The sequence below is a fragment of the Schistocerca serialis genome, chromosome 5, assembly GCF_023864345.2.
Source record: "Schistocerca serialis cubense isolate TAMUIC-IGC-003099 chromosome 5, iqSchSeri2.2, whole genome shotgun sequence".
NCBI lineage: Eukaryota > Metazoa > Arthropoda > Insecta > Orthoptera > Acrididae > Schistocerca > Schistocerca serialis.
In genome coordinates this window covers 14883013-14910985 of record NC_064642.1, presented here as the reverse complement: position 1 = coordinate 14910985, position 27973 = coordinate 14883013, and the positions used below count along the sequence as shown (strand labels likewise).

The window sequence follows — 27973 nt, the reverse complement described above, 5'->3', positions numbered from 1 at the left end:
TACGTACATAATTATAGGATAAAAATTCAGTTCCTTTGGTGTCGTTGCAGTCTATATAAAAACACAGTGAGAGTTTTGTTTATCTCTTTCTGACATAATCATTAATTTATGAGTATTATAATAAAAGGACGATAAATTTTTCTATACCCTATAAAGGAACAGTCACGGAGTTCAACAGCATCCACTATGGATGAAATTCAGATAAATTTCTTGCAAATTGTCAGAAATGAGTTTAAAGACAACGAAAACTGAGCTGGTCAGAGTATTCCCTCAAACCAAGAAATTATCTATATAATTACGAAGACAACTAGTCACAGATTCATGCCATTCATTCACACTAGTAAAGCGGGCTACTACTGAATTAAGAACTTTTGTCACAATTACTCAAACTTCTCTATTTAGCCGATCTTTTATTAACAGTACGTGAAATAAGAACGAAAACAGAATCTGATATTCATTGTCTCTTAATTCGAAAGATTTCTGCAACACACATCTTCAGTAAGTTTCATCTGCTTCACTCAAATTACGTACATCCATTTTTATTTATCGGCCAATGGAACTAACTATATGCGAGTTGAAAATTTTCACAATACTGTTTCGGTATTCATATTCACATACATCCACTTTCAAAAAATAAATAAAAATAAACTACTTGTTACGAAAAACTTATGTCACATTGAACAACTCATTGACACACAGGCGTCACATACTACAACTATGTGACTAACTGACTGATCTCGCTCTAACAAGCACATTATTACAGCCACAAGTAAACAGGCTTCTTATTGTTACAGTTCACAATAGAGGACTGCTATTCACACTTCCGATTGTTTTCCCAAACGGTGTATCACTGAAGAAGTCCAAAGATTTGTCCTGAGTTGCAAGAAAGAACCATATAGAAGAACCAATGATTCTATGGCCAGACGTATTTTTCTATCCAGTCAATGTAGCTGGAAACACGGGTGTATAGGCTTGGGATGTTTCCTCCGCATGGACTGGGTCCTATGCTAGTTATTCCGACGATCGAGTAGGTGAAGGTGTCTTCTTTTGCAAGGAGGGGACCCCCAGAATCACCCTGAAAGAGAAATACACGTCTTCAGAATGGTGTTCTACACAGCAAAATTTTGCTTCTTCTTACAAACGAATGTACGTTTGGCTGAAGCGATACTTTAATGTATTTGAAGAAAAAAAGACATTTATGTATAGCTTACGTCACAGATGGCAACCACTCCTTGTGGATCACCAGCGCAGATAACAGACGAATCGAGGCCTTCTGGGAACCTCTGCCTGTACTGCTGGCAGCGTGAGAAGGGAAGCGACCGGACGGTGCCCTCTTGCAGAACTCGACTCTGCTTTGTACCTGGGTAGAGGAATATGTGGCTGTAACATTACTTCTATTTTGGATTTTTTTTTTGAGAGTTTTCAAATGGCTCTGAGCACTATGGGACTTAAAATCTGAGATCATCAGTCTCCTAGTACTTAGACCTACTTAAACCTAACCAACCTAAGGCCATCACACCCATCCATGCCCGAGGCAAAATTCGAACCTGCGACCGTAGCGGTCGCGCGGTTCCAGACTGAAGCGCCTAGAACCGCTCGGCCACACCGGCCGGCTTTGAGAGTTTTATGCTCGGCAGAAATATTCCGTAAATTTGCATTTCTGTTGACAATTCATGTGGACATATAAATATTTACCATTATGCTAGAGGAGAGGTGTTAAATACTCACCATTTTCCGGCATTAGTTAGCTAAAAGGTGCCAAGAACAAGCGAACTTCTAGGTGAGCGTGTAATGAAACAGCTCAGTTACACAAAGACACACTTAACACAGCTACTATATACTACACGAACGTCTTTTTGTTCACACAATACTGTCAATGTGTGTAATGAATACTTTTCAATTCTGCACATTCATTCTGATTTTTCTTTTTTTCGAACTAAATGTGTAATCAGTGTGAACATTTCAAAGGGATTGTATATAGTGAAGCGAATGTAATTCCACGCTGGTTAAGGCTTGTCCTATATGAGTCCATCGATAATTATCTGAAAAGACAGGGTAGCCCGTGCGTGACTGAAGCGCAAAGCAGGTTGGCGCGCACGCTGACAAAAGTGAAAGAGTTGGTATGAGTGTGTGCTCGTGGTATGAAGCAACTCGTTGGTGCAGCCAGTGAAGCCGGAAGTAATGACTGAGCAGATGAAATAGAGCTGGGATGGACGCCATGGCCCGTAATGAGGTGTAGATGCAAGAAGAAGGTGCGCACGACGTGCTTGCTGCCAACATTACGCAATAGTTGTGAACACGTATGAAATGACCATGCGTAATCCGCTGTATTCATCAAAAAGAAAGTTAGTAGGGTGAAGATTAGGTGCTTTTTTGTGAATTTAGATCTACACGTCTTGTTAAATGTTTTACGCTCGTTATGCTGACTTGAAACTACCCTAAATCCAATTGTTTTCTGTATTTCCCGTTATGTATAGCTAGATGTCACCAGAATAAGATTTTCACTCTGCAGCGGAGTGTGCGCTGATATGAAACTTCCTGGCACATTAAAACTGTGTGCCGGACCGAAACTCGAACTCGGGACCTTTGCCTTTCGCGGGCAAGTGCTCTGCCAACTGAGCTACCCAAGCACGACTCACACCACGTCCTCACAGCTTTACTTCCGCCAGTACTTGCCCGCGAAAGGCAAAGGTCCCGAGTTCGAGTCTCGGTCCGGCACACAGTTTTAATCTCCCAGGAAGTTTCAGCAAGATGTCATTCAGAAACGTACTAAACGGATAGCAGTTCTAAAGCGACTGCTATCAGTGCTGTATCAAAGCTTTGATATTTTGAGTGTAACGATTAAATTGCAACTTTCATTAAATTTACTATTATCTTGGAACTTTAAACGTTTTCATCCCTGAACTGCTCTCACTGTAGAATTAAAACAGATTGTCACTAATTATTCAGTTTGAATTTACGTGATCGAATCAGTACCTTCAGTATATGTGCTATTAGCAATGTTTCTGCTTACTTGAAACTGTCACAGCAGAGATTATTCAAATTCAAAAACAGATTTCATCTCTCCAAAGAAAAGTCTCAATCATATTTCCAGTAAAAATAAAACTTTCGGGGGGGGGGGGGGGGGGCGGATTTTCTAAATATCGGTATTGGGCACTATCTCAGTCTGTGTGTGCTGTGCTACCACAAACATTGTGTCTTCAATAAAGGATTATAAAGTAGGTGAGAAGTGAAATGCTTAGATTGACAACCACTGGTTCAATGTGCCATTTGCTATCGGAATTAGGATTGTTTTATAAACAGACCACAGTTACCTCGAGCTCCGACTGCTTGTTAGAAAGCACGTTAGGTACAGTGAAAGTATGTAGATAGATAAGTTACAGATCAATTTACAATAAAGATGTAGTAATTAAGTTCAGTTCGAAATACAGTAAAATAAGAAAACACTAACTTGTGATAATTAGATCATTGTACTAACAGGATAGAATGTTTAGACGAGTAATAATAAATTCATAAATAAATAATTACTATAGATAGATGAAGAAGGCCGTTAAAATGGCAGATGCTTTATAAATTAATTTGGAGTCTGTTACCTGGGGTCTCCACTTTCGTCTTTTGTGTGGTGTCATCCTAGTTCGTTCTCATTTTTTTCTCCATCTTTTATTCTCTACTCGTGGAGGCACAAAGGGATTTTGTAGAACCTGATTCCCTTCAAATACTAGCAGTCTGCTAGGTCAAAGGGAAACATATGGAACATTTCCAATTGCAGCATATGCCTCATGAACGAAAACCTTGCTCGCAACTGGAGAGATACAAATGCGAGTATTTTATGTCACCCGTCGTCCCTCACAAAAGCAAAAATTTGTGTGTGTGTGTGTGAATAGTCCAACCATAACCATAAAAATTACCATTACCATGATACCTGTGACCACAGGGTAAGGAGAAGAGCTGAAAACTTCTGCAACTGAGGTTACTACCGTTCTTTCGGACATATTCAGAAAGCAGACTTTGAAAAGGTTTTAATTCTTGATTGCTTAAGGTGCGTTTCTCAATCAAATAACGTCTTACCACCTGAATCATCTCTCAACACCCAGAAATCGTTAAGTGAATTCAGCAGGATGTCAACAAAAGCAGTCGCAAAATTACTAATGCAAATAGTAGATGAACTAATATGACACAGTGTGTCGGTTGATAAACTTCTTCAGAAACAAACACTTGCCAGAGTGAGGTTTCCACATTATAAAGTAGAAATTACCTAGCAACCCGAAACATAATAGCAAGGCAAAAAGAAGCAAACGTACAACATTCAGAAACAAAGAAGGATGTTACTTTGTTTCCCTAACTTGTAAGAACGCGATCACTTAACGTACTTGACAAAGGGTGAGAAAAAACTGATGTTCCGGGAAATTTAAATGAAAAGTTTTGGCACACACGTATAGAATTACGCAGCTGGGAGAGCCGACGTTCATTCCTGTGCTGTAAGCTGCCTCCTCTCCGAAAGGTTTCAGACAAAAACAACGAACAACATAGCCCTTTGCACTTTACAATAATTTTTGCTTGTGGGTGCTTTTACTCTTCTCATAGACAAAAAAATGCAAAATAGGTCCGTTCATTGATTAAAAATAAGTGAAAAGATTCTGCGGGATTTGTTTGCATTCAGCGCCAAGGATTCCGTAACAGCTTATAGCAGTTGGTATCAGGAATGAAAGAAACAATAAATCCTCTTCATGTATTAAACGATTATTGCGTCTTCAACGGCCCAAGACAATGTAATTATGATTAACAAGTGCAATCGTGGATATAATCATTCCTGACAATGTAGCAGTAATTAGAACGAAACAGTAAACATTGTGGATTGCCCAGAAATGATTGGCGCCCGTGTGGCCGAGCGGTTCTAGGCGCTTCAGTCTGGAACCGCGCGACGTAGGTTCGAATCCTGCCTCGGGCATGGATATGTGTGATGTCCTTAGGTTAGTTAGGTTTAACTAGTTCTAAGTTCTAGGGGACCGATGACATCAGATGTTTAGTCCCATAGCGCTCAGAGCCATTTGAACCATTTGCAGCAGAAATGATTAGGATGGTAAGCTACGTATTCTTCGCATTGAAGTAACTGCTGTGTTCGCGAGAAGACACGAGACACAGCCATAAACTGGAGAGCGCTGAGCTATATACAGATCAGGCGCAAGTGAGAGGAGGCTAGAGCGGCCACGCAAGACAAGGCCTGTATTACTGCTCCATCTCCAGTCACATAAATAGTTCCCAAAGGACCGTCTGTCGGCCCCATGCGACTATAAACCGATACACGGCTCTGCTCAGCACAGTATCTCAACACACTCAAGACGTCATCAGGACCGGGAGTCAGAACTGATCCAAAGTCGCCATCAAGAAGACCCGAACTGGACAGCCAACAACTGTCCTTCATCTACATCTGCATCTACATCCTGACGCTGCGAACCATTGTAATGTGCATGGCAGAGGGTCTGTCTCACTGTACCAGTTAACAGGGCTTTCTCCCATTCCATTCACGTACGGAGCACGGGAAGAACGATTGTTTAAATGTGTCTGTACGTTCTGTAACTATTCTAATCTTGTCCACATGATCCCTAAGGGAGCGATATGTAGACGGTTGTAGTACAGTCCTAGACTCACATTTAAAGCCGGTCCTCGAAATAGTATTACGTAGGCTTTCTCCTCTGTCTTTAAGAGTCTGCTGGGACAGTTCCTTCAATATTTCAGTGACATTCTCCCACGCGTCAAACAAACCTGTGACCATTCGCGCTACCCTTCTCTGTGTACGCTCAGTGTCCTCACTACTCGAATTTGGTGCGGGTCCCACACACTTTGAGCAATGTCCTGGGATGGGACCCACGAGTGATTTACAATCAGTCTCCTTTGTAGACTTACTGCATTTCTCTGGTACTCTACCAATAAACGAAGTCTGACACCTGCTTTACCCAAGACTAGAGCCTACGAGATCGTTCCATTTCGTGTCCCTGCTAAGTGTTAAGGTACTTGTACGAGCTGACTGATTCCAGCTGTGACATAGATATTGAGATAAACGATCGCGCAATTGAAGAGCAGCTACGATCGCTTAGTAGTGGAAAGGTGTCAGGACCACATGAGATACCTGTAAGATTCTATAAACATTATACGAAAGAACTTGCTCCCCTTCTAGGAATAGTTTATTATCGATCGCTTGAGCAACGAAACGTACCTAACGACCGGAAAAAAGCGCAGGTCATTCCGTTTTTAAGAAAGGCCGTAAGATAGATCCACACAATTATAGATCTATATCGTTGACGTCAATCTGTTGTAGAATTACGGAACATGTTTTGCGCTCAAGAATTATGACGTTTTTGGAAAATGAACATCTCCTCTATAAAAATCACCAAGGAATCCGCAAACAGAGATCCTACGAAATTCAGCTCGCTCTGTTACTCCATGAGATCCACAGCGCAGTGGACAACGGTACCCAGGCTGATGCCGTGTTCCTCGACTTCAGTAAGGCATTTGACATCGTCCCGCATTGCCGTTTAATGGAAAAAAACATGAGCTTACGGATTATCGAAGCAGACTTGCGACTGGATTCAAGACTTTCTTGCAGATGTAGCTCAACACGTCGCTCTTAACGGAACAAAATCGACAAATGTAAAGGTAATATCCGGAGTACCACAGGGAAGTGTGATAGGACCTTTGCTGTTCTAATAGACAGCGTCGGATGCTGTTCAAGGCTATTCGCAGATGATGCAGTTGTCTACACCAAAATAGCAACTCCAGAAGATAGTATGAATTTGCAGAACGACCTGCAGAGAATTGATGAACGGTGTAGGCTCTGGCAGTTGACCCTGAACGTAAATAAATGTAACATATTCCGCGTACTTAGGAAAAGAAATCCACTACTATACAGCTACACTATTGATGAAAAATAGCTGGAGACAGCGTCTGCCGTAAAATATCTAGGCGAAACTATCCATGTCGACCTTAAGTGGAATGACCGTATAAAACAATTAGTGGGAAAACAGATACCAAACTCACATTCATCGGAAGAATCTTGAAGGAAATGTAACTCATCCACGAAAGAAGTGGCTTATAAGGCGCTTGTTCGCCCGATTCGTGAGTATTGTTCATCTGTTTGGGATCCTTCCTTATCAGGTAGGACTGATAGAAGAGATAGAGAAGATCCAACGGATCACGGGATCGTTTAGCTGGCGAGAGAGCGTTACGGAGGTGCTAGACAAACTCCACTGGCAGACGTTACAAGAGGAGCGTTGCGCATCACGCAGAGAGTTACTATTGAAATGTCGAGACAGCTCTTTTCCGGAGGAGTCTGACAACATATTACTTCCCCCTACATAGATCTCGCGTATTGACCACGAGAAGAAAATTCAAGAAATAAGAGCCAATACAGTGGCTTACCGACATCGTTCTTCCTACGCACTATTCGCGAGTGGAACAGGCTTGGAGGGATCAGATAGTGGTACCGAACACCATTAGGTGGCTTTCGGAGTATCACGTAGATATGGATATTACAGTAATAGTATACAATGTTTTTTTTCATTTTGTGAAGTGCACAATTTCATATTTCTGAACATTTGAAGCAAGTTGCCAATATTTCCACCACATTGAAATATTACGAATGTCTGAATGAATATTTGTGCAGCTTCGTACAGACGGTACTTATTTCTAGAATATTCTTCATCTGCGAAAAGTCTTAGGTTGCTGTTAATATTGTCCGCAACGTCATTAATGCACAACACGCGTCTCCGGGTTACACACGAAGTTACTTCTACATCTGTCGATGACTTTCCAACCAAGGTAACATGCTGCGTTCTCCTTCTCAAAAATTCCTCAGTCCAGTCACAAATTTCGGCTGATATCCCATACGAGCGCACTTTTGATTATAAGGGTAGTTATGGTGCTGAGTCGTTAATTTTTCTGACGTCGAGAAATACATCCACCTGATGATCCATGGCTTCAGCATATCATGAGAAAAGTGTGATTTGGGTTTCACACGGTCTATGTTTTCGAATTCAATGCTGGTTGGCATGCAGGAGGTCGTTCTGTTCGAAATACATCATTACGTTTGAGCTAAGAATATGTTCTGAGAGTCTACAACAAATGAATGTCACGGGTGTTGGACGGTTGTTTTATGGATCACTCCTGCTACTTTTCTTGTAGGGAGGTATGACCTCTACTTTCTACCACCTACTGGCCACGTTTTACTTTTTTTTTCTTTTTGTTCGAAGGCTGTGTGACAAACTATAACTAGCACAGGGGCTAACTAATCCGTAAATTGGGTATAGGATCTGACAGGTATTCAATCAGGGCCTGATTTAACTGATCTAGTGATCCTAGGATTAAATTTGGATTTAATACCTAGTTAACTAATCTTTTAAGTGGTCGTAGGATTAAATTTGCCAGTACCCCCACATTTTCCTTTGTAAAGGAGCGTCTGAAAACAGTGCTGAGAATTCCTGATTGTGGTTTGCTATTTTCAATTTCAGTTCCTGTCTTGTCTTGAGTGACTGGACATAAGTTTGATGCCACTGACAGCTTTTACATACGGCACGAATTTCTTTGGGTTCTGTGGAAAATATTTCGACGATATTCTGCTACTGTAGTCATTGAAGGATCCACGCCCTGCTCTCTTGTTGCCAAACGCGCTTTGTTTACCATATCTCTATCTATAGCTCTACGCTTTTGTTTTACCTATTACACAGCAGCCCCTTTTTCCTTATAAGTTTCTTTACATCGACTGGATACCATGGAGGGTCTTTGCCATCATGAACTCTTCTACTGGGTACATATCTGTCCAGTGCATGATAAACTATTCTCCCAAACTTCAGCCGTAGTTACCTCCACGTCCTGAGCTAAAAGCTTCAATTTCCTGAGATATGGCACTACTGCTTCGTTGTGTAGTTTGTTGAACATGTTTCCTTTGCCATTTGTACTTTTTGTTAATCATTGCTGCTATTACTGGCTCATGGTCACTGACAGCCGTTTCTATGTGCGCGTCGTCAAAGAAGTCAGGTGGACTTCGCTGTATTCACGACCACCATACTAGTTTTCAAATATTGATTAATGCAAGTGAACATTCAGCTACAGTCCAACGTACAGGCTTCATACACCAGTTGAGTAGCATAACAATTCTATTAACAAGTTATTGTAAGTAATTACTAATTTTTTTGCCATCATTTCTGCTACAGCTGTTGCGTAACCCTATTTGGCCGGCCCGGTGTGACCGAGCGGTTCTAGGCGCTTCAGTCCGGAACTGCGCTGCTGCTACGGTCGCAGGCTCGAATCCTGCCTTGAACATGGGTGTCTGTGATGTCCTTAGGTTAGTTAGGTTTAAGTAGTTCTAAGTCTAGGGGACTGATGACCTCAGATATTAAGCCCCATAGTGCTTAGAGCAATTTGAACCATTTTTGAACACTATTTGGCCCTATGACGAGGTCGTATAGTTGTTGTGTGCAAGCAAGCCACCTTATAACAGGAGTAACCTTCTGTTGGAGGTGATTCAGTTCTTGCCATATTTACATGTTTGATGTCAAGTATACTTGGCGAGTACGACGATAACAAACATGCGCGTAAATAACGTCCTCAGAACGACGTCATTAAGGGTTCATTTTAGCCATGGAGAGTCATGTCATTTTTATCCCTTTTATTAATGTTGACTACCGCTTTGTCTTCAGCACCTGTAACCTCTTGAAAATGCTGAAAATGTCGAAACTGGAAAAGTGAATGCTGTCATAAATGTACAGTCATGGGCGAATATGAAGACGTTTAAAAAATCGTATAAGAATGTGAGCCCGCAACAACAAATACAACTGTGTATGTGAACAGTTGTTCAAATATTTGCGAACATAAAGTAAGAATAGTAATTTTTATTTATTTATTTCTCTTTTATTTATTTATTTCCGATTGGGTGAAAAAAAGAAGCTGTGAACTTTAAAGTTCGCAAGAAATATACTAAGCGATGTAAAACTGATCCAGCGAATGGTGGGAGTGTACTTCAGAGATATTGCACGGTACAATGCTTTTCCTAGATGACGAACAGAAATTTGAATAAGTGAGTTAAAAAATCTCTGACTTAGAACTGTTTTGGCGGGAAGTCTTCGCAGTGCAGATAATGGGGAAGCCGGAAAAATTACGAACTGAGAAAGAAAAGAAGTCGCAAAAAAAAAAAAATTCTTATAAACCCAGGAAATGCACAGCAGGTGGCAACGAGAAAGAAAATGAAAAGCCCACTAATGATAGTGAAACTTCAGCGAAACATGTCTTGCATATAGAAGAAAAGATAAAATTGTATTATGCTGAAGGCTGACCCCTCCAAAAACAGATCTATTTACAGGAAAACGCAGAGAAAGGAGCTTCAACCTCAAGGTGATACACCAACTCGCTAATATGACAGCTGCTGAGTTCAATGCGTTACTAAATACTAAAACTCACACTGTAAGATGAAACTGAAGACCAATTTTGCATTATCAAGTGGGGTGTGAAATTCTTATGTACATGCTCATATCTTACAACCTTACTGGTTGTAACGAAAATGTTGTGACTGATGAAAATCTGTACTAGACTGGGACCCGGACCGTCTCACCTGGTACCCGTCTCCCCGTCGGTGCTTTACCCACCGTCCATCCATGTTTTCATCGTCACTACGTTTCATGCCACTTCATCGTCATTGATTTCATTCCCAGCGAATCAGATTCAATTTACGCCAGCCCGGATAGCGGCGGGTGTTAAAGCACCGCTTGCAGGTCTGGGAGTTGCTCCGACACCGAATGAACGACGAGGTTTGGTGTGTTGGCCAACCTGGATGTGGTTTTTAGGCGGTTTCCCACGCCTCAGTCAGTGAATAGTGGGCCCGTATCGAATCCCCCTCAGCTGCACGATTCGCAAACATTTAGAGAAACTTTCACTTAGTTTCACATGAACAACACTACACATAGATACTCGGGGTGCACATATTCCGTTCTAGGGGCTAGCTGGGTGGCGACAGCAACGGCATCCGGCCACCCCTTTGACTAACCGTGCCAGGTGCGTTAATAACCGTACCGACCCTGCGCCGATGCGGCACAAGGAAAACAAGTAGAATGTAATTCAGTGTACGTTGTGGTATTCGCAATGACTTTTCACCGTGTAAAGCCGGAATGTAGTGGAGTTGAACTGGCGCCAGACGGGGTGCTTACCCAGGGGGTTGGTGGCCCCCCAGCCGGTGACGATCAGAGCGGCCGGCGGGTCGCCGCCCCTGGTGTAGAGGCAGGCCGGCGAGACGGTCCTGCTGAACGAGACCCTCCTGTCCAGCCTGAGCAGCGCGATGTCGGCCCTGTAGGAGGACCTGCTGTAGTCCGCGTGGATGACGATGTCGCTGATGCCGTAGCGCGAGCTGCCGGCCCTGGAGGAGCTCAGGTTGGCCGTGCCCAGCTGCACCCTGACTGGCGCCGGTCTGCAACACCACAGCAAAAGTCCACACTCAGTTACAGGGGCCAAGGTGGGACGTGCGGAAAGGTGCGATCTTACGTTGTAATACACTGAAGCGCCAAAGAAACTGGTACAGGCATGCGTACTCCGATACAGAGATATGTAAACAGGCAGAACACGGCGCTGCGGTCGGCAATACCTACATAAGACAAGGGTCTGGCGCAATTGTTAGATCGGTTACTGCTGCTACAATGGTAGATTATAAACATTTAAGTGAGCTCATAGCTTCTCGGAAAACTGCTTCTTCCAAAAAAATGCATTTGACGAGGGTGCGGGTCTGATTTTGTTTATAGCTGGATGCAAAATGAAGAATGTAAAGAACGCTGGCACGAGGTCTGTACGGATGACGAAAGTTGCTATTTACCTCTGGTCAAGAGTTTTGTGTCCAACAGATACGTGTTAAGTAGCCTTCCAGCTACTTCTACCATTTCGGAACAGTAGACGTTGCTGTCCGGTACGGTACGAACCATGCATTGCGTTGTGGCGTAGGTTAACAGCCACGCCACTCGGAAGTAGCCGAAAGGCACGCGTTAACTCACGCAGGCTAGAGATAGGTCTGAAACAGGATACGTAATGAATGCTATAAAGAAAAGTACGTAGCTGCTGGAATACTTAACTTTAATCCATCCTTGTTGTACATCGCTATTGACGATACAAGTGAGACTCTGTAGATTCAGGCAATAAATTACTAATGGGGCCTTGCTAGGTCGTAGCCATTGACTTAGCTGAAGGCTATTCTAACTATCTGCTCTGCAAATGAGCGAGGCTTCGCCAGTGTGCATCGCTAGCTACGTCGTCCGTACAACTGGGGCGAGTGCTAGTCAGTATCTCGAGACCTGCCTTGTGGTGGCGCTCGGTCTGCGATCACTGACAGTGGCGACACACGGGTCCGACATGTACTAATGGACCGCGGCCGATTTAAAACTACCACCTAGCAAGTGTGGTCTCTGGCGGTGACACCACACATTGAACAAGAGCTCCTGTGTTTAGCTTAACCTTCGTTGAGAAAATCACGTCCGCAAAATGCTTCCTATTATAACTGCAATCCTTAGAGGAGTGACGTAAGAAGTCATCCTCTCAAGTGTCTTCCGATGCCAAGGGAATTACTGTGTCGTGACAGATGGCACCTTAGTTTCTTTCTATAGGATCAGCGGGAGATGGGTCTCCTTTCCAAGGTTGATGGACACCAAAAATACACACTAGGTGGAATCAGAAGTGTATTTATTAGCAGACTTTACTCCCCCCCCCCTTTTTTTTTAACGGAAACGCGTAGGAGGTGGCTTACAAAACACTCGTTCGACCTATACTTGAGTATTGGTCGTCAGTGTGCGATCCGTATCAGGTCGGGTTGACAGAGCAGATAGAGAAGATCCAAAAAGCGGCGCGTTTCGTCACAGGGTTATTTGGTAAGCGTGATAGCGTTACGGAGATGTTTAGCAAACTCAAGTGGCAGACTCTGCAAGAGAGGCGCTCTGCATCGCGGTGTAGCTTGCTGTCCAGGTTTCGAGAGAGTGCGTTCCTGGATGAGGTATCGAAGATATTGCTTCCCCATACATATACCTCCCGAGGAGATCACGAATATAAAATTAGAGAGATTCGAGCGTGCACGGAGGCTTTCCGGCAGCCGTTCTTCCCGCGAACCATACGCGACTGGAACAGGAAAGGGAGGTAATGACAGTGGCACGTAAAGTGCCCTCCGCCACACACCGTTGGGTGGCTTGCGGAGTATAAATGTAGATGTAGATGTAGGAGATCTCGACGGTCGTTTCGGAAATCCCATGGTGTGTCCAAGAAGGACAAAGCTTCAGCAGTTACTTATCCGACATCTTAGGCGATGTCGTAAATAACTGAATATGGAATACTAAATGTCCAGCGACTGGGAAGTTACTTCTCCGGTTCCTCGAGATCATGAAGACGTGGCTAGCAGACTTCTAATTCTTTCAGCTGCCAGCGAAATTATCCTGTCAGAGTTTATGTATCCTTCATTCAGCAAGTAATCCAAATTTTAATACGGGTGATCTGCTTGCATTCATTCCTGAATCACGCCTCACAAGTAGTTTGCAGTTCACACTCGGTTCCTCAGATCGAACAAACTCGCTGTGTTCTAGTAGATGGACGGCAGTGTGCCGGGTGACCTTATATCGGCAGCCAGCAGGACGTGACGCACCTGTCCCTGTTGTTGCAGCAGTGCGCCGCCGTCAGCACGTACTGGTCGCTGATTAGGGAGCCGGCACACAGCCAGCTCAGCTCCTTCTTGCCCGGCACCTGGTAGCCGAGGGCAGCCTGCAACACCAACACAACACAACACGTCACTACATGCAGCATCAGGAGTAAGACATTACTGATTCTTGGATGCAGCGATATGTGGCGGCAGCGGGTCTGCAGCAGTCCTGAGAGACTTCCATTTATCTGCGCCTCTTCCAAACGATTGCCCAAATGCAAGGTTTCCCCTATTAACCCGTTGGTGTGATGTTCCTGTCGCACAGTTACTTTTCATGAAATCCGTGTGCTACATTTGTTATGAATTGCGAAACTAAGCTGGTATCGACGCACGTGCTGTCGCAAACGTTACGTGTCTCTGTGAATTGAGTGATATTGAAGCTGCTTACAGAATCGTGTTCTTGCCACTTACAAGTAGACCGCGCCTACTCGTCACTGCCGATTTCGTGCAGATTTATCGTACATACTGGACTCGGCTAGAATGAAAGTGACAGCAGAGGGAGCTCCAGATGGCTAAGCGTTTAAAAAAAGAATTACGTTTTTGGCGCGTGTCGTGTGAGGTATAACCCACCACAGACGCTAGCGCAGTTTTCAGATAGCGGCTGGCGCAGCGGTAAGAGTGCGCATGGTAATCTGAGGGCCGTGGGGTCGAGTCCGTATGCGGAAACTATTTTTTCATTTTCAATTTTTGCTGAAATTCTTACTGCAAATAAACCAGAATTATCCTCAATATAATGCACTAGCTCAGCGCCCGTTATTTCACTCGCGTAGAGTGTATGTATGGCCTGAAGAGTTTTTTTTGTTTTGTTTTTTCGTTTTTATTTAATCGAATTTTTATGTTGTTCACAAACTGCAACACCTTCTAAGCTTTGGCTCTGAGCATTATAAAACTTAACATCTGAGGTCATCAGTCCCCTAGAACTCAAAACTACTTAAACCTAAATAACCTAAGGACATCACACACATCCATGCCCGAGGCAGGATTCGAGGCAGGCGGTCGCGCGGTTCCAGACTGAAGCGCCTAGAACCGCTCGGCCACACCGCGCGGCTCCTACGCTTTTCCCTTTAATTAAGGCCATATAGACAGGGTCTTTTCAGAATCTATTTCTAAACGAAAAGTGATTCTGGTAGTTGGGGTCCAAAGTTTTTGCTAATCATGCCATTCTTGTGGACATATTTCCATAGCAACTTTCGTCCCCTCATAAATATTTCTTTATACCCAACTGAGAAATGAAATACCAATTTTTATAAATTTAGCTTTAAAAGTTTTTAATGCAACGAAATATTTTCTTAAAGGTTTTCATCCCCTATCGCACTCCTTTACGGGTTTAAAATCCAGAAACACCGAAACACGTATTTTTTTTTTTTTTTATTTCTAACCGAGAAGTCAAATTCCAATTGGCACGGCTGTAGCCTTAAAAATCCTTTAGTAGTTCTTTAGTAATTATTTATTTTCAAAAACACTTTCACCCACTATTTTACCCCCTTAGTATTTGAATTTCCAAAAATGCTGCAACATGTATTTTTTATGTGAGTGTCGAAACGTCGCTGTTTGAAGACACCGCCACCCGGCTGGAAGCCCGAGAACTCTTCGCCAGCTGTATTTTTTATGTTCTGCCTGAGAAACCATATTCCAGTTTTCGTAATTCTAGCTTCAAAATTCCCTTAATAACGGCATATTTCAAATAACCTTCCATCCCCTATTTCACCCCCTTAGGAGTGGAATTTCGGACAACCCTTCTTAAGCGGGGTCTGCAGTATAAGACCCACACCTCCAGATTTCAAGTTTCTATTCTTAGCGGTTTGGGCTGGGCGATGATCAGTCAGCCAGTTAGGACATTGCCTTTTAGATACAGAAATTTATTAATATCTTCATAAAATACATAAAAAGGAAAGCCAAAAGAATTCGTATTCCAAGTAATTTGGCCGAGTGGTTCTAGACGCTACAGTCTGGAACCGCGCGACCGCTACGGTCGCAGGTTCGAATCCTGCCTCGGGCATGGGTGTGTGTGATGTCCTTAGGTTAGTTAGGTTTAAGTAGTTCTAAGTTCTAGGAGACTGATGACCTCAGAAGTTAAGTCCCATAGTGCTCAGAGCCATTTGAACCATTTTGAACCAAGTAATTTCCAAGAAAGGACTGTACTTGGAGCATCCACGAGATGAGATAATTTAAGGCGAAAACTTCTTTGTATTTCGTTAGTTTTCTTTTGGCCTTCAAAAAGCCTTCGGCAGCAGCACGCGAACAATAGTTTCCCTTGTTTTTACGATAAATATCAACCAACACGTGCAAATCATCAACTGTAATATAATATTCCGATTTTATATAGGAAGTTGTCGTTTACGCGCAATTTATTTCCAATCCCAGAATTTCCTTCTCTTTTCCTTTTCATGTCTTTTTATGTAAATACTAATAAATACATTATATTTAGCGCTATTTCGGTTTATTTGCAGGATAAGTAGCGTAAAAATGAAAGAACTTGCCACGTAGGGACTCGTGGGTCGTGCCTCCCTCGACCCGCACCAGGAGCGATGTGTTTTCTAAACACTTGCCTATCTGGAGATCACAATTCTGCCACTTTCATTTCTGACCAAGCCGTGCATACACCACAGATGTGGAGAAATCCGGCGACAAGAAACACGCGCGTCTCCTTGTTAATCTGAAATGTTATACAATCAGTTCAATCACTCTGTCCTTCACTTCCGCTCATTCTGTGGTTTTGCTGTAGTCGTGCACATGTATCTGAATCTTGCTGATCGCTAATACTCAGTCGAGGTATGTTCACGGGTTTGGAATCAATCATACAGTCTAGCTGCGTATCTTTATTTTAATTTCCGACATCCTAAGTCATTTATTGAATATTTGCGTATATAATGATGTATGCTTCGTCTACCGCCATTTCGTGTTCACGTGTTGCAGGGTACCAATTTGTGTGACTGGTGATTGCGTATCACAAGGTTAACGAAGCATTTCAACTCTCACATGCTTTGTCCTATTGACAACAATGCATACGCCGTTCTCTGCACAATTTCAGCTGTGAAGGCAGGTCTTAATTGCGGCCGTTGGGTGAAGAGATGTTCGTGCTGGCTTTATAAAGTGTAGTTGCTGACGTTCGATAAACTAAATTCCAGAGAACATTACGACGACCCGGCTCGCTTTACTTGCTGAATTATAGTCATTATAGTCACTTAAAACTTTGTTGCTGCACATCATTCATATGACTCTGAGACGTACTACCGTCAGTTACACCGCAATCACAGAGAGAGGTACAGATACTCACTGCGCGGTGTTGGACTATGAGCTGATCACTATTACACTTTAGTTATTTTGATAAGATCTCACGACTGATTTCCATACTCATTGATGCTCAATTATTAATAAAATGCGTGTCATTCATTACACAGCGCTATTTATGTAAGTCTAAACTGCTAATTTGATTCTCTTTTCATTGTCGAAGTCAGACAGTGTCACAAAATTGATTATTTTGGTCGTGAATTTATTTATAACAAGGCATAGTTTCAATAAATCAGGGCGCAATCATTCTACTTATATTGGTAGTTCACTTATAAAAAGGACAAAGAGCAATCACCTTACGTCATGAACAATACAGATGAGTCAATTGTCTGTCTTTTTCAATTCCTGAAAAAAATATTGTGGAAGAAGCTAAGTTGACAATAAAAGACCGAACTGAAACTTTGTTAGGATCACCGCACATGTATTCTGTTAAGCAGAACACAAGACACCGGAAGGATGGAAAGAATTTGCCGGTCACTGACTACTGAGTACATTCGCATAACTTATGAAGATGGTTAGAGCAACCATGAACATTTCTCTCAATACAAAGCGCAAAAGTGCCCTAAAGGAGTTCAGGGGAACACGTAAGCTAGTGGTGTTCACTCACGCCCATGGATTATTCACCGAAACACTCCAGATTTGGGCATGGTGATGTAATGCCTCATACTGGCCACGATATAGTCAGGTACAATAAGTGAGAAAGGAATGATTGAGATGTGTTTGAGGATTTCTGTGCCTTTCACCGGTGGAGACAAGGCTACACTTGTGATGATTCAACGCACGAAAACATCACTTCTTCTAGGACACTGCCAACGGTTCAAATCGTATCATTTTCCCTATCACCTAATGCAGATATCCTTTGACCATTTCTAACAAGAAGTTGAAGTAGTCAGTATTTATGGCCAAAACTTGCCGTTTTATCAACTCACTAAACTAATTTCTTTAAGAACGTCCAAAATGTGCTTGTGCAGACAAACTTGTAGATATGGCAACCACAGCCATGAGTAATCATCTTGAGTATTAATAGACCGCTTCAGCTGTATTTAGTCCTTTATTTTTGGACCACTACCAGTTTCATGGCACTAGGAGCCACAGCTTCAGTTGAACATATAACTACAACATTACAGCTACGTAAAAAGCTAGGAACTTCTAGTGCTATGCAACCCGTAGCGATCTAAAAACGAAGAACTAAAATACAGCGGAAGCGGTCTGTTAATACTCAAGATAAAAATGTGTCTGTTTTTAACATTGAAGTCTCATTATTTCGTTCACGCAATATTTATAACGATTCTGACTATTTATTAATTCACGACCTTGTACTAGATATATCTTCGGTTTTGTACCCATTGCTGAACTAAAGGCAGACACCACTGCAGTTAATTCTGTTAACCATCTGAATTTCATCATTCCGGGACAGCGCATTACGATTATGATTGTTCGGTATTTGAATAGCTTGATCAGATTTTTTCCATACCGCTTTCGAAATACAGTATTTTATATCATCAGGAGTTCCCATGAATATACGGTACTCAAAAAAGTGACCATCGGACAGTCAGGAACATTACATTGTAACAAAACTCTGCATACATGCTGGTGGAATCAAAGTTCACAATTTGCACGCTCCATACTGCCGCCAACAATCGCTTCTGGCTGTTTTTAATACAGGCTGCTGCTAACAGCGCGGTGAAAACTGGACGTCACATTTCCTTGCTCACCATGTGCGGAAAATCTTCGTCCCGGGCATCGTGGCCGCCCAGGATGTGGTTGGTGGGGCCGTTCTGGATCGCCTTGTAGACCTCACACTCTGCAACAACAGATAACAGCGTCTTCAAGTACAGTGCTATATGTTCCGTGGAATTTATGGATACTGTTACTCTCCAAGCAAAGTTCCTTACACGTTTTCTTTTCTGTTAATAAAAGATAGCGGAGAAGGAGGACAGCTGCCAAATGTCAACTACAATACTTTGTCCATCAGATTCTGATGCACTGAGCACTGTTATCGACAGAAACCTGTACAATTCATAAAAACATTTTACTGAAACAAAAATTTTGCTCACACACAAGTGTTCAAATGATTTTACTCTATTAAGATAGTCTCTGTTCATAGACATTGCTCGTAACCCTAATGCTAATATACTAATCTCGCACTAAACAGGCTCTGTTTCAAATGACACTCTAGCTCTCAGTATCTCACAAAAACGAGAAGTAAGCTTGTCATTAACAAGGGCTGACATAAAGTGTGTTCAGAAATGCTGCAAATGCAGTGAAAGTTAAAACTGATTATTTGTTCAGTTAGAGTTGCGTTTTAATATAGGCAGCCGAAACCGGCAGTAACATGTACTGAAATAAATGATCAGTTATGGATGGTCATTTTCCAACTGCGCTAATTTTCAAACAAGAACAGTACGTTCTCACGATATCTGGCGTCTCATAAATGTGTTTCATTTTGCTAGATTTCGTAGCTAATACGTCGAAACTTAAATCTCGAAAAGCATTAAATCTAGATTTACTTGTGTACCAGAACAGAGTCAGGAGATAAATTAGGCCAAAAACAGATAATATACAGCCTGAAAATTGAGGTAGCATACATTAATACAGTCTAGAATCATGCACGTATTATTAGGCGGAGACAATATTATTGTTCATTATACCGAATTAGAAAGGAACTTGGTAAAACGCAGTATTGGTAGATCAATCCTACCGTGTATGAGTCCGTTAGAAACTCTAATAAATCTAGCAGCATTCCAGTCTGCCTTTGGAAAACTTTTTATTTGCCGAGATTGCAAAGAAAGATACGTCTATTACTAGTTTCGGCCAGTTGGATGGCCTTATTCATATCACTTAACAAAAAGCAGTGCCTACATAGGTTATTAGAGCGAGACGCTTTTCACAATCATGATTACAACTCCAGACTCAACACTTTCAAAAGATTTAAAAATGACACAAGAAATTGGGACAGCAATCACTCTACCTTTTACCTACACCTAAAAAACTAAAACCACAGAGCAAAACATGTTGAAAATGCATTAGAGCTTTTATAAAAAATACCAAAAGGACATGCTGTGAACTTTCTTGCAGAATTACAGATGTATACGCACACAAAAAAATCATCCAAATGGTGTTCTCAATGAAGAAATCTGTCTTAAGCATAAAACTTACCTAGAATACTTTATTCACTTTTGGAAAACGAGAACGAATAAAAATACACAGTAAACGAAAACAAAAGATAATCCTATGTATAAATTGTGACAAAATTATAAAGTGAATGAAGCACAATTAATATCAGTGACTGTCAAAGACTACGCTGTAAACATAAAGCATCAACGAGAATAAATTGCCAGTCTAGCTGTGAAAAGTATTTCACGGAAAGAGTTCTTTACAAATAGAAGTAACATGACTTACTACAGTCAAGCAACATACAGACAATTGACAGTTTATTCATTGATGAAGTATGGGCCTCTGTTCCAATTAGACGTATTACAAATGTAAACTAACCTTTTATAAACTTAAGTAGACTCATCAATTGTAACATCTACAAGTTTGCTCGAGAATAGCACTATTGCGAAACAAGCTTGTACTACGGGAGAAGTATTAGTATTTAAACTATTTGCACCTTGCCTGGAATCATTCATTATGAAATGTCATATTATGACGTATTCTATGCTGCGAGCCCGGCCGAAAAGAAAATCGAAAGGTATAATTACAATATACAGGGTGAGTCACCTAACGTTACCGCTGGATATACACTCCTGGAAATGGAAAAAAGAACACATTGACACCGGTGTGTCAGACCCACCATACTTGCTCCGGACACTGCGAGAGGGCTGTACAAGCAATGATCACACGCACGGCACAGCGGACACACCCGAACCGTGGTGTTGGCCGTCGAATGGCGCTAGCTGCGCAACATTTGTGCACCGCCGCCGTCAGTGTCAGCCAGTTTGCCGTGGCATACGGAGCTCCATCGCAGTCTTTAACACTGGTAGCATGCCGCGACAGCGTGGACGTGAACCGTATGTGCAGTTGACGGACTTTGAGCGAGGGCGTATAGTGGGCATGCGGGAGGCCGGGTGGACATACCGCCGAATTGCTCAACACGTGGGGCGTGAGGTCTCCACAGTACATCGATGTTGTCGCCAGTGGTCGGCGGAAGGTTCATGTGCCCGTCGACCTGGGACCGGACCGCAGCGACGCACGGCTGCACGCCAAGACCGTAGGATCCTACGCAGTGCCGTAGGGGACCGCACCGCCACTTCCCAGCAAATTAGGGACACTGTTGCTCCTGGGGTATCGGCGAGGACCATTCGCAACCGTCTCCATGAAGCTGGGCTACGGTCCAGCACACCGTTAGGCCGTCTTCCGCTCACGCCCCAACATCGTGCAGCCCGCCTCCAGTGGTGTCGCGACAGGCGTGAATGGAGGGACGAATGGAGACGTGTCGTCTTCAGCGATGAGAGTCGCTTCTGCCTTGGTGCCAATGATGGTCGTATGCGTGTTTGGCGCCGTGCAGGTGAGCGCCACAATCAGCACTGCATATGACCGAGGCACACAGGGCCAACACCCGGCATCATGGTGTGGGGAGCGATCTCCTACACTGGCCGTACACCACTGGTGATCGTCGAGGGGACACTGAATAGTGCACGGTACATCCAAACCGTCATCGAACCCATCGTTCTACCATTCCTAGACCGGCAAGGGAACTTGCTGTTCCAACAGGACAATGCACGTCCGCATGAAATCCGTGCCACCCAACGTGCTCTAGAAGGTGTAAGTCATTTACCCTGGCCAGCAAGATCTCCGGATCTGTCCCCCATTGAGCATGTTTGGGACTGGATGAAGCGTCGTCTCACGCGGTCTGCACGTCCAGCACGAACGCTGGTCCAACTGAGACGCCAGGTGGAAATGGCATGGCAAGCCGTTCCACAGGACTACATCCAGCATCTCTACGATCGTCTCCATGGGAGAATAGCAGCCTGCATTGCTGCGAAAGGTGGATATACACTGTACTAGTGCCGACATTGTGCATGCTCTGTTGCCTGTGTCTATGTGCCTGTGGTTCTGTCAGTGTGATCATGTGATGTATCTGACCCCAGGAGTGTGTCAATAAAGTTTCCCCTTCCTGGGACAATGAATTCACGGTGTTCTTATTTCAATTTCCAGGAGTGTATTTCGTAAGCCACATCAAATACTGACGAATCGATTTCACAGACCGAACGTGAGGAGAGGGGCTAGTGTAATACAAACCATAAAAAATGCACGGAAGTATGTTTTTTAACACAAACCTACGTTTTTTTAAATGTAACCCTCTTAGTTTTGTTAGCACATCTGAACATATAAACAAATACGTAAACAGTGCCGTTTGTTGCATTGTAAAATGTTAACTACATCCGGAGATATTGTAACCTAAAGTTGACGCTTGAGTACCACTCCGCCGCTGTTCGATCGTGTGTATCGGAGAGCACCGAATTACGTAGGGATCGAAAGGGAACGGTGATGGACCTTAGGTACAGAAGACACTGGAACAGCACATTACGTCCACATCCAGTATGCCTTCAACTGTTCAGTATGTTTCTCCTCTCTGTCTTCAGACCATTTTGAACCAGTCTTCTTAGCTACCCTGTCTTGGAATCCTTCCATTTTCAATACTTTTTCCCGAAAGGCTTCTCTGTTGTTTGTAACTTCTATTTTTATATTGTTTCTTTCTACATCCTTTTTTACTTCGTTGACCCAGCTTGTTGTGGACTACTTACCCCACAAATATTTGAAAATCTTATTATTTAATCTACTGCCTTGCATTCGAAATAGATATCCGAAAGACATGAGTCTTCTATTTCTCATTGCGTTTAAAATATTTTCTATATCTTGGTACATTTCAGCATTACTTCGTAATTTCAAACCTTCTGCTGTGTTTTGTTGTCCTAATATTTTCCTTCCTGCTACTATTTCACCTAAATTATAGTTTAATGCCAGGCATTCACTTACATGTAGGCATTCTGGCTTTTGTACTAAGCTGTAATGCCTTATTTTTGCATTTTGAGATAGGCACTTATTATTGTACAGGTCTTTGGTGATACCACATGGTCTCCCCATTTTATGCAACCTCTCCTCTATTGCAGGTTTTTCCAAAGCATCTCCAGATATTTGATTTTTCTTACCCTCTCTATTTGGCGAGTATCTGTTTTCAGATATTTTGGGGAATCCTTAATGTTTGTTACAAATTTTGTTTTTCTTTTTTCTGCAGAAATTCTTAAGCCAGTTTTGCTGGCTATTTCTTCTAGGAGATTTATTTGTGTTATAGCAGATGCCACATTTTCTGAAAGTGTAACTACCGTTTTATTTGTTGAGTGTTTTATTATACTGAACAATGCCAGAAGCAAATTGGTCAAATATTGTAAGCAGACACATTGGACTTCGTTCTGTTGATCAGGATATGTCGTACGAGGTCACTCGAGATAAAGGGTTAGTGTGTTACATGTCAGCTCCGAGAAAGAAAAAATACAATGGAAGTCAGTATGCCTCCGTTAACAGATTGAACGAAAGAAATGCGGCAGATCTGAGCATGAACAAAATCATTATTATAAGGATCGGCAATGAAATTGATGAGAAAGAAAGGGAATCTGGAAAATCTTCGAAGATGAAAACCCTTCAGGAAAAGCGTTGCAGCGATACGATACTCATTTGCTGAGGATGTGATGCATCATGTTTGTTATTACTCAGAACAGAGAACACCAGTCACTCAGCGAATTATTGATCAGCGTTAAGGGAGCAGGTCTTTCTCCAGGTAGCTCTGGCAGCGTTATCTGCAGTTCTGCACGAACTGGGCTCTCACCATGGGCATTTCTCTAGTCATGAGCTTCGTGACTGATCTTAAAACGTTATAAGAGTTTAATTATGAACCCAGCAGCCGGTTTCTCCTAATGAGGAGCAACGAACGCTATCTAGTCTCTCGGCCCACAACATGGTGGAGCATTATGCTCCACGTTTAACTCAAAGTGTCCCGTGTTACAGAGTTCTCTCAGAGGTCTGCTTTGTAACTTCTTAGTTGCATGTTCCTACGCTGTATTTGCCGTAATAGTGTGGAACGAGTAATTTTACATTCAAATAGCAAATTAGTGTGTAAAGTTGTAAATATGACTACATGCTGAAAATTAATAATTTTTTTTTCTAGTAAGTATATAGATGTGAGTTAATATCAGCACCTGTTAAACGTTAGAATAATAGAAATTCTTCTACAGAATAGGAGGAATTGTCAAGGAGAAACTTTTTCAGTTCATTTTCAAATGTTATGTTGCATTCTGTTAGACATTTTATATCACCGGATCAGTTATCAAAAATTTTAGTTGCAGCATTGTGCGCTCTTTTTTATGCTAAAGAAAACCTTAAGGTGGAGTAATGAATGTCATTTTCCCTTTTGGTATTCTAATTATGTACATCATTCTTACGTTTCAACTGCAGTGGATTATTTATAAAAGACTTCATGATATATTGTGAAGCAGTGGCCATAATACCCAACCTCTGAAACAGATATTTATAACATTATTGTGAGTGGACATCACATATTATCCTTAGGACATTTTTGTGTAGTGAAGACATTCTTTCTTAAAGACGAGTACCCCAGAATATTATTCGTTACGACATGACTGAACGAAAATATGGCAAAAAATCTCAGCTTATAGATTTGCCTATCCCCAAGATTTGCAGTGATTCTAAGTACAAAGTTGGCAGAACCAAGTTGTTTTACGAGTTCCAAAACGTTGTATTGTAACAAATAAGCCCTTGGTCACAAATATTAAGTTAAAATTGACTCGTTGCAACCCTTGTCCAAAGTACGAGCAGCCCTTAGCGGCTCGCCATTTCAAAACTGTTCATGACGTCGCCTTTCCGGCCTAGATCTTTTTTAATATGTGACTTGTAAGTTCTGCATCTTTTCGAGTCAGTACAAACTTTAATTTTATTAATGTACTATATACCTAATGTTTTAGTACAGTTAGTCTAATTCTGAAGACGACGCTCATAGTAGCGTTGAAACCAGGTCAACTTTGACTTAATATTTGTGACCGAGGGCTTATTTGTTACAATATAATTCTGACACGGTCACTGAACCTTAGCAGCTATGTTCAGAGTTCCAAAACGTGTTTTGTACAGTTCAGATTCTGATCAACATGGACACATAAGGGTTTGGAGTTTCCACCCTATTTATAATTTCTTTACCATGTGTCACACTTACCACTGGTGTAGTACCCATAGGTGTTCAGAACTGAATATGCTGTGTCTTTTTAAAATTGAAGGTGAGGCTTTCCGCAGAAATCCAGTCAATAATACTTTTAAGAACTCTGTTAACAATTTCTTCTGTTTCTATATGCGCGCTTGGCTTGATTACAATACTAGTGTCATCTGCAAAAAGAATTAATTCTTCTTGTTGTATTTTAGACGGAATGACCCGGATTAAATTGGTTGAGTTACTGAGCATTCTTTTACTTAGATGTGACACCATCCATTGGTTTGCTACAACATCATTCCCAGATGGAAATATGACTTATTTTTAAGATTTGGTTTGCATAGTTGATACGCCTAATTTCAATAGCAAAGATCTTTGCCGCTAGATCTAATTTAGTTACCAGCACCAGGAAATGCATTTTGGAAATCTATTCTTAAAAATTAGTTGCCGAAAATGAAGCTAAAACGGAAACATGATGCTACTGTCCCAGAACACATTAATACTGAACTTATCTTTGTACGATCAGTAGTTTATGAGTTAGAGCCAGGTGAATGAAGGGAAAACATTACGCATATCTTCCACGTGGGATGTAGGAGCTTTAGCCCGTGCCTGCGCGTGACCATCTTGAAATACCTGTCCTAAAGTAATTTTGAACATTTGTGCGATTGTGGGGAGGTTCTTCAGATAGAGCAGCCAACGTACAACTCTAACATAGATCAGTACAGTGTGTTCAGAAGCGTACGATTTTGTCATATGAGAATAATACTTAACTTGCGAAGAACTATTGCTTTAGTTTCTCCTAAAAGAAGCCATTTATCCTGAGTGCGGCTGTTTTTAATCTGAAATACTTTAGTTTATTTCATTCGCTATTCTTTGTTTTCACTCCGTTGGGCATTATAAGCTATCATCTCATAAAACAATTACGCCTTGTGCTTGTAAAACATCATGACCGACAGCGCAGTGTGGAAAAAACAGCTCGTAGTGAAATTTCCAACAAAACACCATAAAATAACAGGTATGAGCGCGAGAATCACGGATGTGAAATTCTACTTACACCAGATATGCGCGCTTAAGACCCTGAGCACGCTATATGTGTTGTTTATTGAAGACATAATTTTGTGAGATGAGTGTTGTCATACTGAGACAGAAAAACGAAAAAAGGGTTGCACTTTATTCGTGTGGTATATCGAATCTGACATCTGTGACTGTTGTGCCCATACCAGCTGCGACTGTTCTGCATTCTTATTTGGTGTGCCACTAAATGTTATTCTTTCCGTAACACTGTGCGCGTGGTGACACGCCCTAGGAGCACAACGTAAATTTTTTACGCTACATCGACTGCCAGTGTACGAGTGAACGAAATTAGACAGTATAGAAAACTGAAATTAAATGTATTCACTTCAAATAAAAAATGGCTTGGCGTAGGAAAATCACTTCTCTGAAGAAATTCTTTGCGACTGGGTATCGAACAAGGCTATCATTATCAATAAAACTTGTCTGGGTTTGGGTTTGTGTCCACATTTTCAATATGCAAAACTACCGACGTTTCGGTCACTATTGCAAGTGACCTTCTTCACGGTGTTTTTGTTTACTGCTGGATGAGAAAACTACGTTTCTTATATTCCTGCAGACGTGGCTGTTATCTAATTCTGTTAGGCTGTTAAGGATGAAGCAAAAGGATATTAGAAGTTGTTTATTGGTGTTTTTATTATTTATTGTTATTGGTGGGAACGCGACATTTTGATTGGTATTTGGTGTGTTGCCTTAGTCGGATATATAAGTCGGCGGTGGCAGAACACGAGGATGAGAGCGGCAAACAGATTGATTTTGCAGAAGTTCGCGTGCTGGCGAAAGAAGCCTCTTACTCTCAGGAGGAAGATCTGAGAGGCAATAGAAACAGCCATCGGGCCGCCAACATGAATAGAGAAGACGGCCTCTTGCTGCCAGCAATAACAGCGCTACGGGACGACAGCTCACGTGAGGCGATACACACACAAGCTGCGACATTGTCGCGAATGAAAGAGTGACCCGAATATAGAATAAATTTCCTTTACTTTACGTCGATAATCACAAACTTTTTGTTGTCAAACTACCTGTCTATTTTGCTCCAGATCTGAAGATGGTCATTATAGACCGAACCCGGCAGTCTGATGACTAAAAGTTTGTGACCGTAGACGTAAAGTAATGGAAATTTATGAAATACACACAGGTGCGCGGGAGACCGCAGCGGCCGCAGGTACGTAGCCGGCGCTAGAAAGCAGGAAAACAACGTCACGTCACATCTGCCGCCTGGTTTTCCGTTCACCGATTTCTACCAATCACGAGCAGTACTGCAAACACCAATCAAAACTTAGCGTTTCCACCAATAAAAAGAAATAATGAAAACACCAATAAAGAACTTGTATTAGCCTTCTCCTTCATCCTTAACAGCCTATCAGAATTAGATAACAGCCACGTCTGCAGGTATATAAGAAACAAAGTTTTCTCATTCAGGAGTAATCAAAAACACCCTGAAGAAGGTCACTTGCTCCGAAACGTCGGTAGTTTCGGATAGTGACAATGCGGTCACTAATCCAGCAAAATCGGAAGCCTACGTTTATATTTAAGACTATCATTGTCTTTTATTTATCTTTTTTCCCTTTTCCCGTGGTTTAGGTACAGGGAGGACGCCTTGCTGCGTGGCTCACCCACTCACTCACCGGCGTCGCTGCGCCGCTTCGAGGCGGCCGGCTGCTGCCGGCGGCGGAAGTCTCGGCTGC

At 42.2% G+C, this 27973-nt stretch overlaps 1 protein-coding gene across 1 annotated transcript; it reads right to left on the bottom strand.

Moving 5' to 3' along the window:
- LOC126481404 (serine protease snake-like) lies at positions 1–27973 on the bottom strand. Its single transcript, XM_050105133.1, has 6 exons — positions 27914–27973; positions 18712–18800; positions 13652–13767; positions 11193–11449; positions 1212–1360; positions 1–1075 (listed from the first exon to the last, which is right to left on the bottom strand). The coding sequence occupies exons 2-6, from the start codon at positions 18712–18714 to the stop codon at positions 914–916; spliced, it is 687 nt and encodes a 228-aa protein (XP_049961090.1). The 5' UTR covers positions 18715–18800; positions 27914–27973; the 3' UTR covers positions 1–913.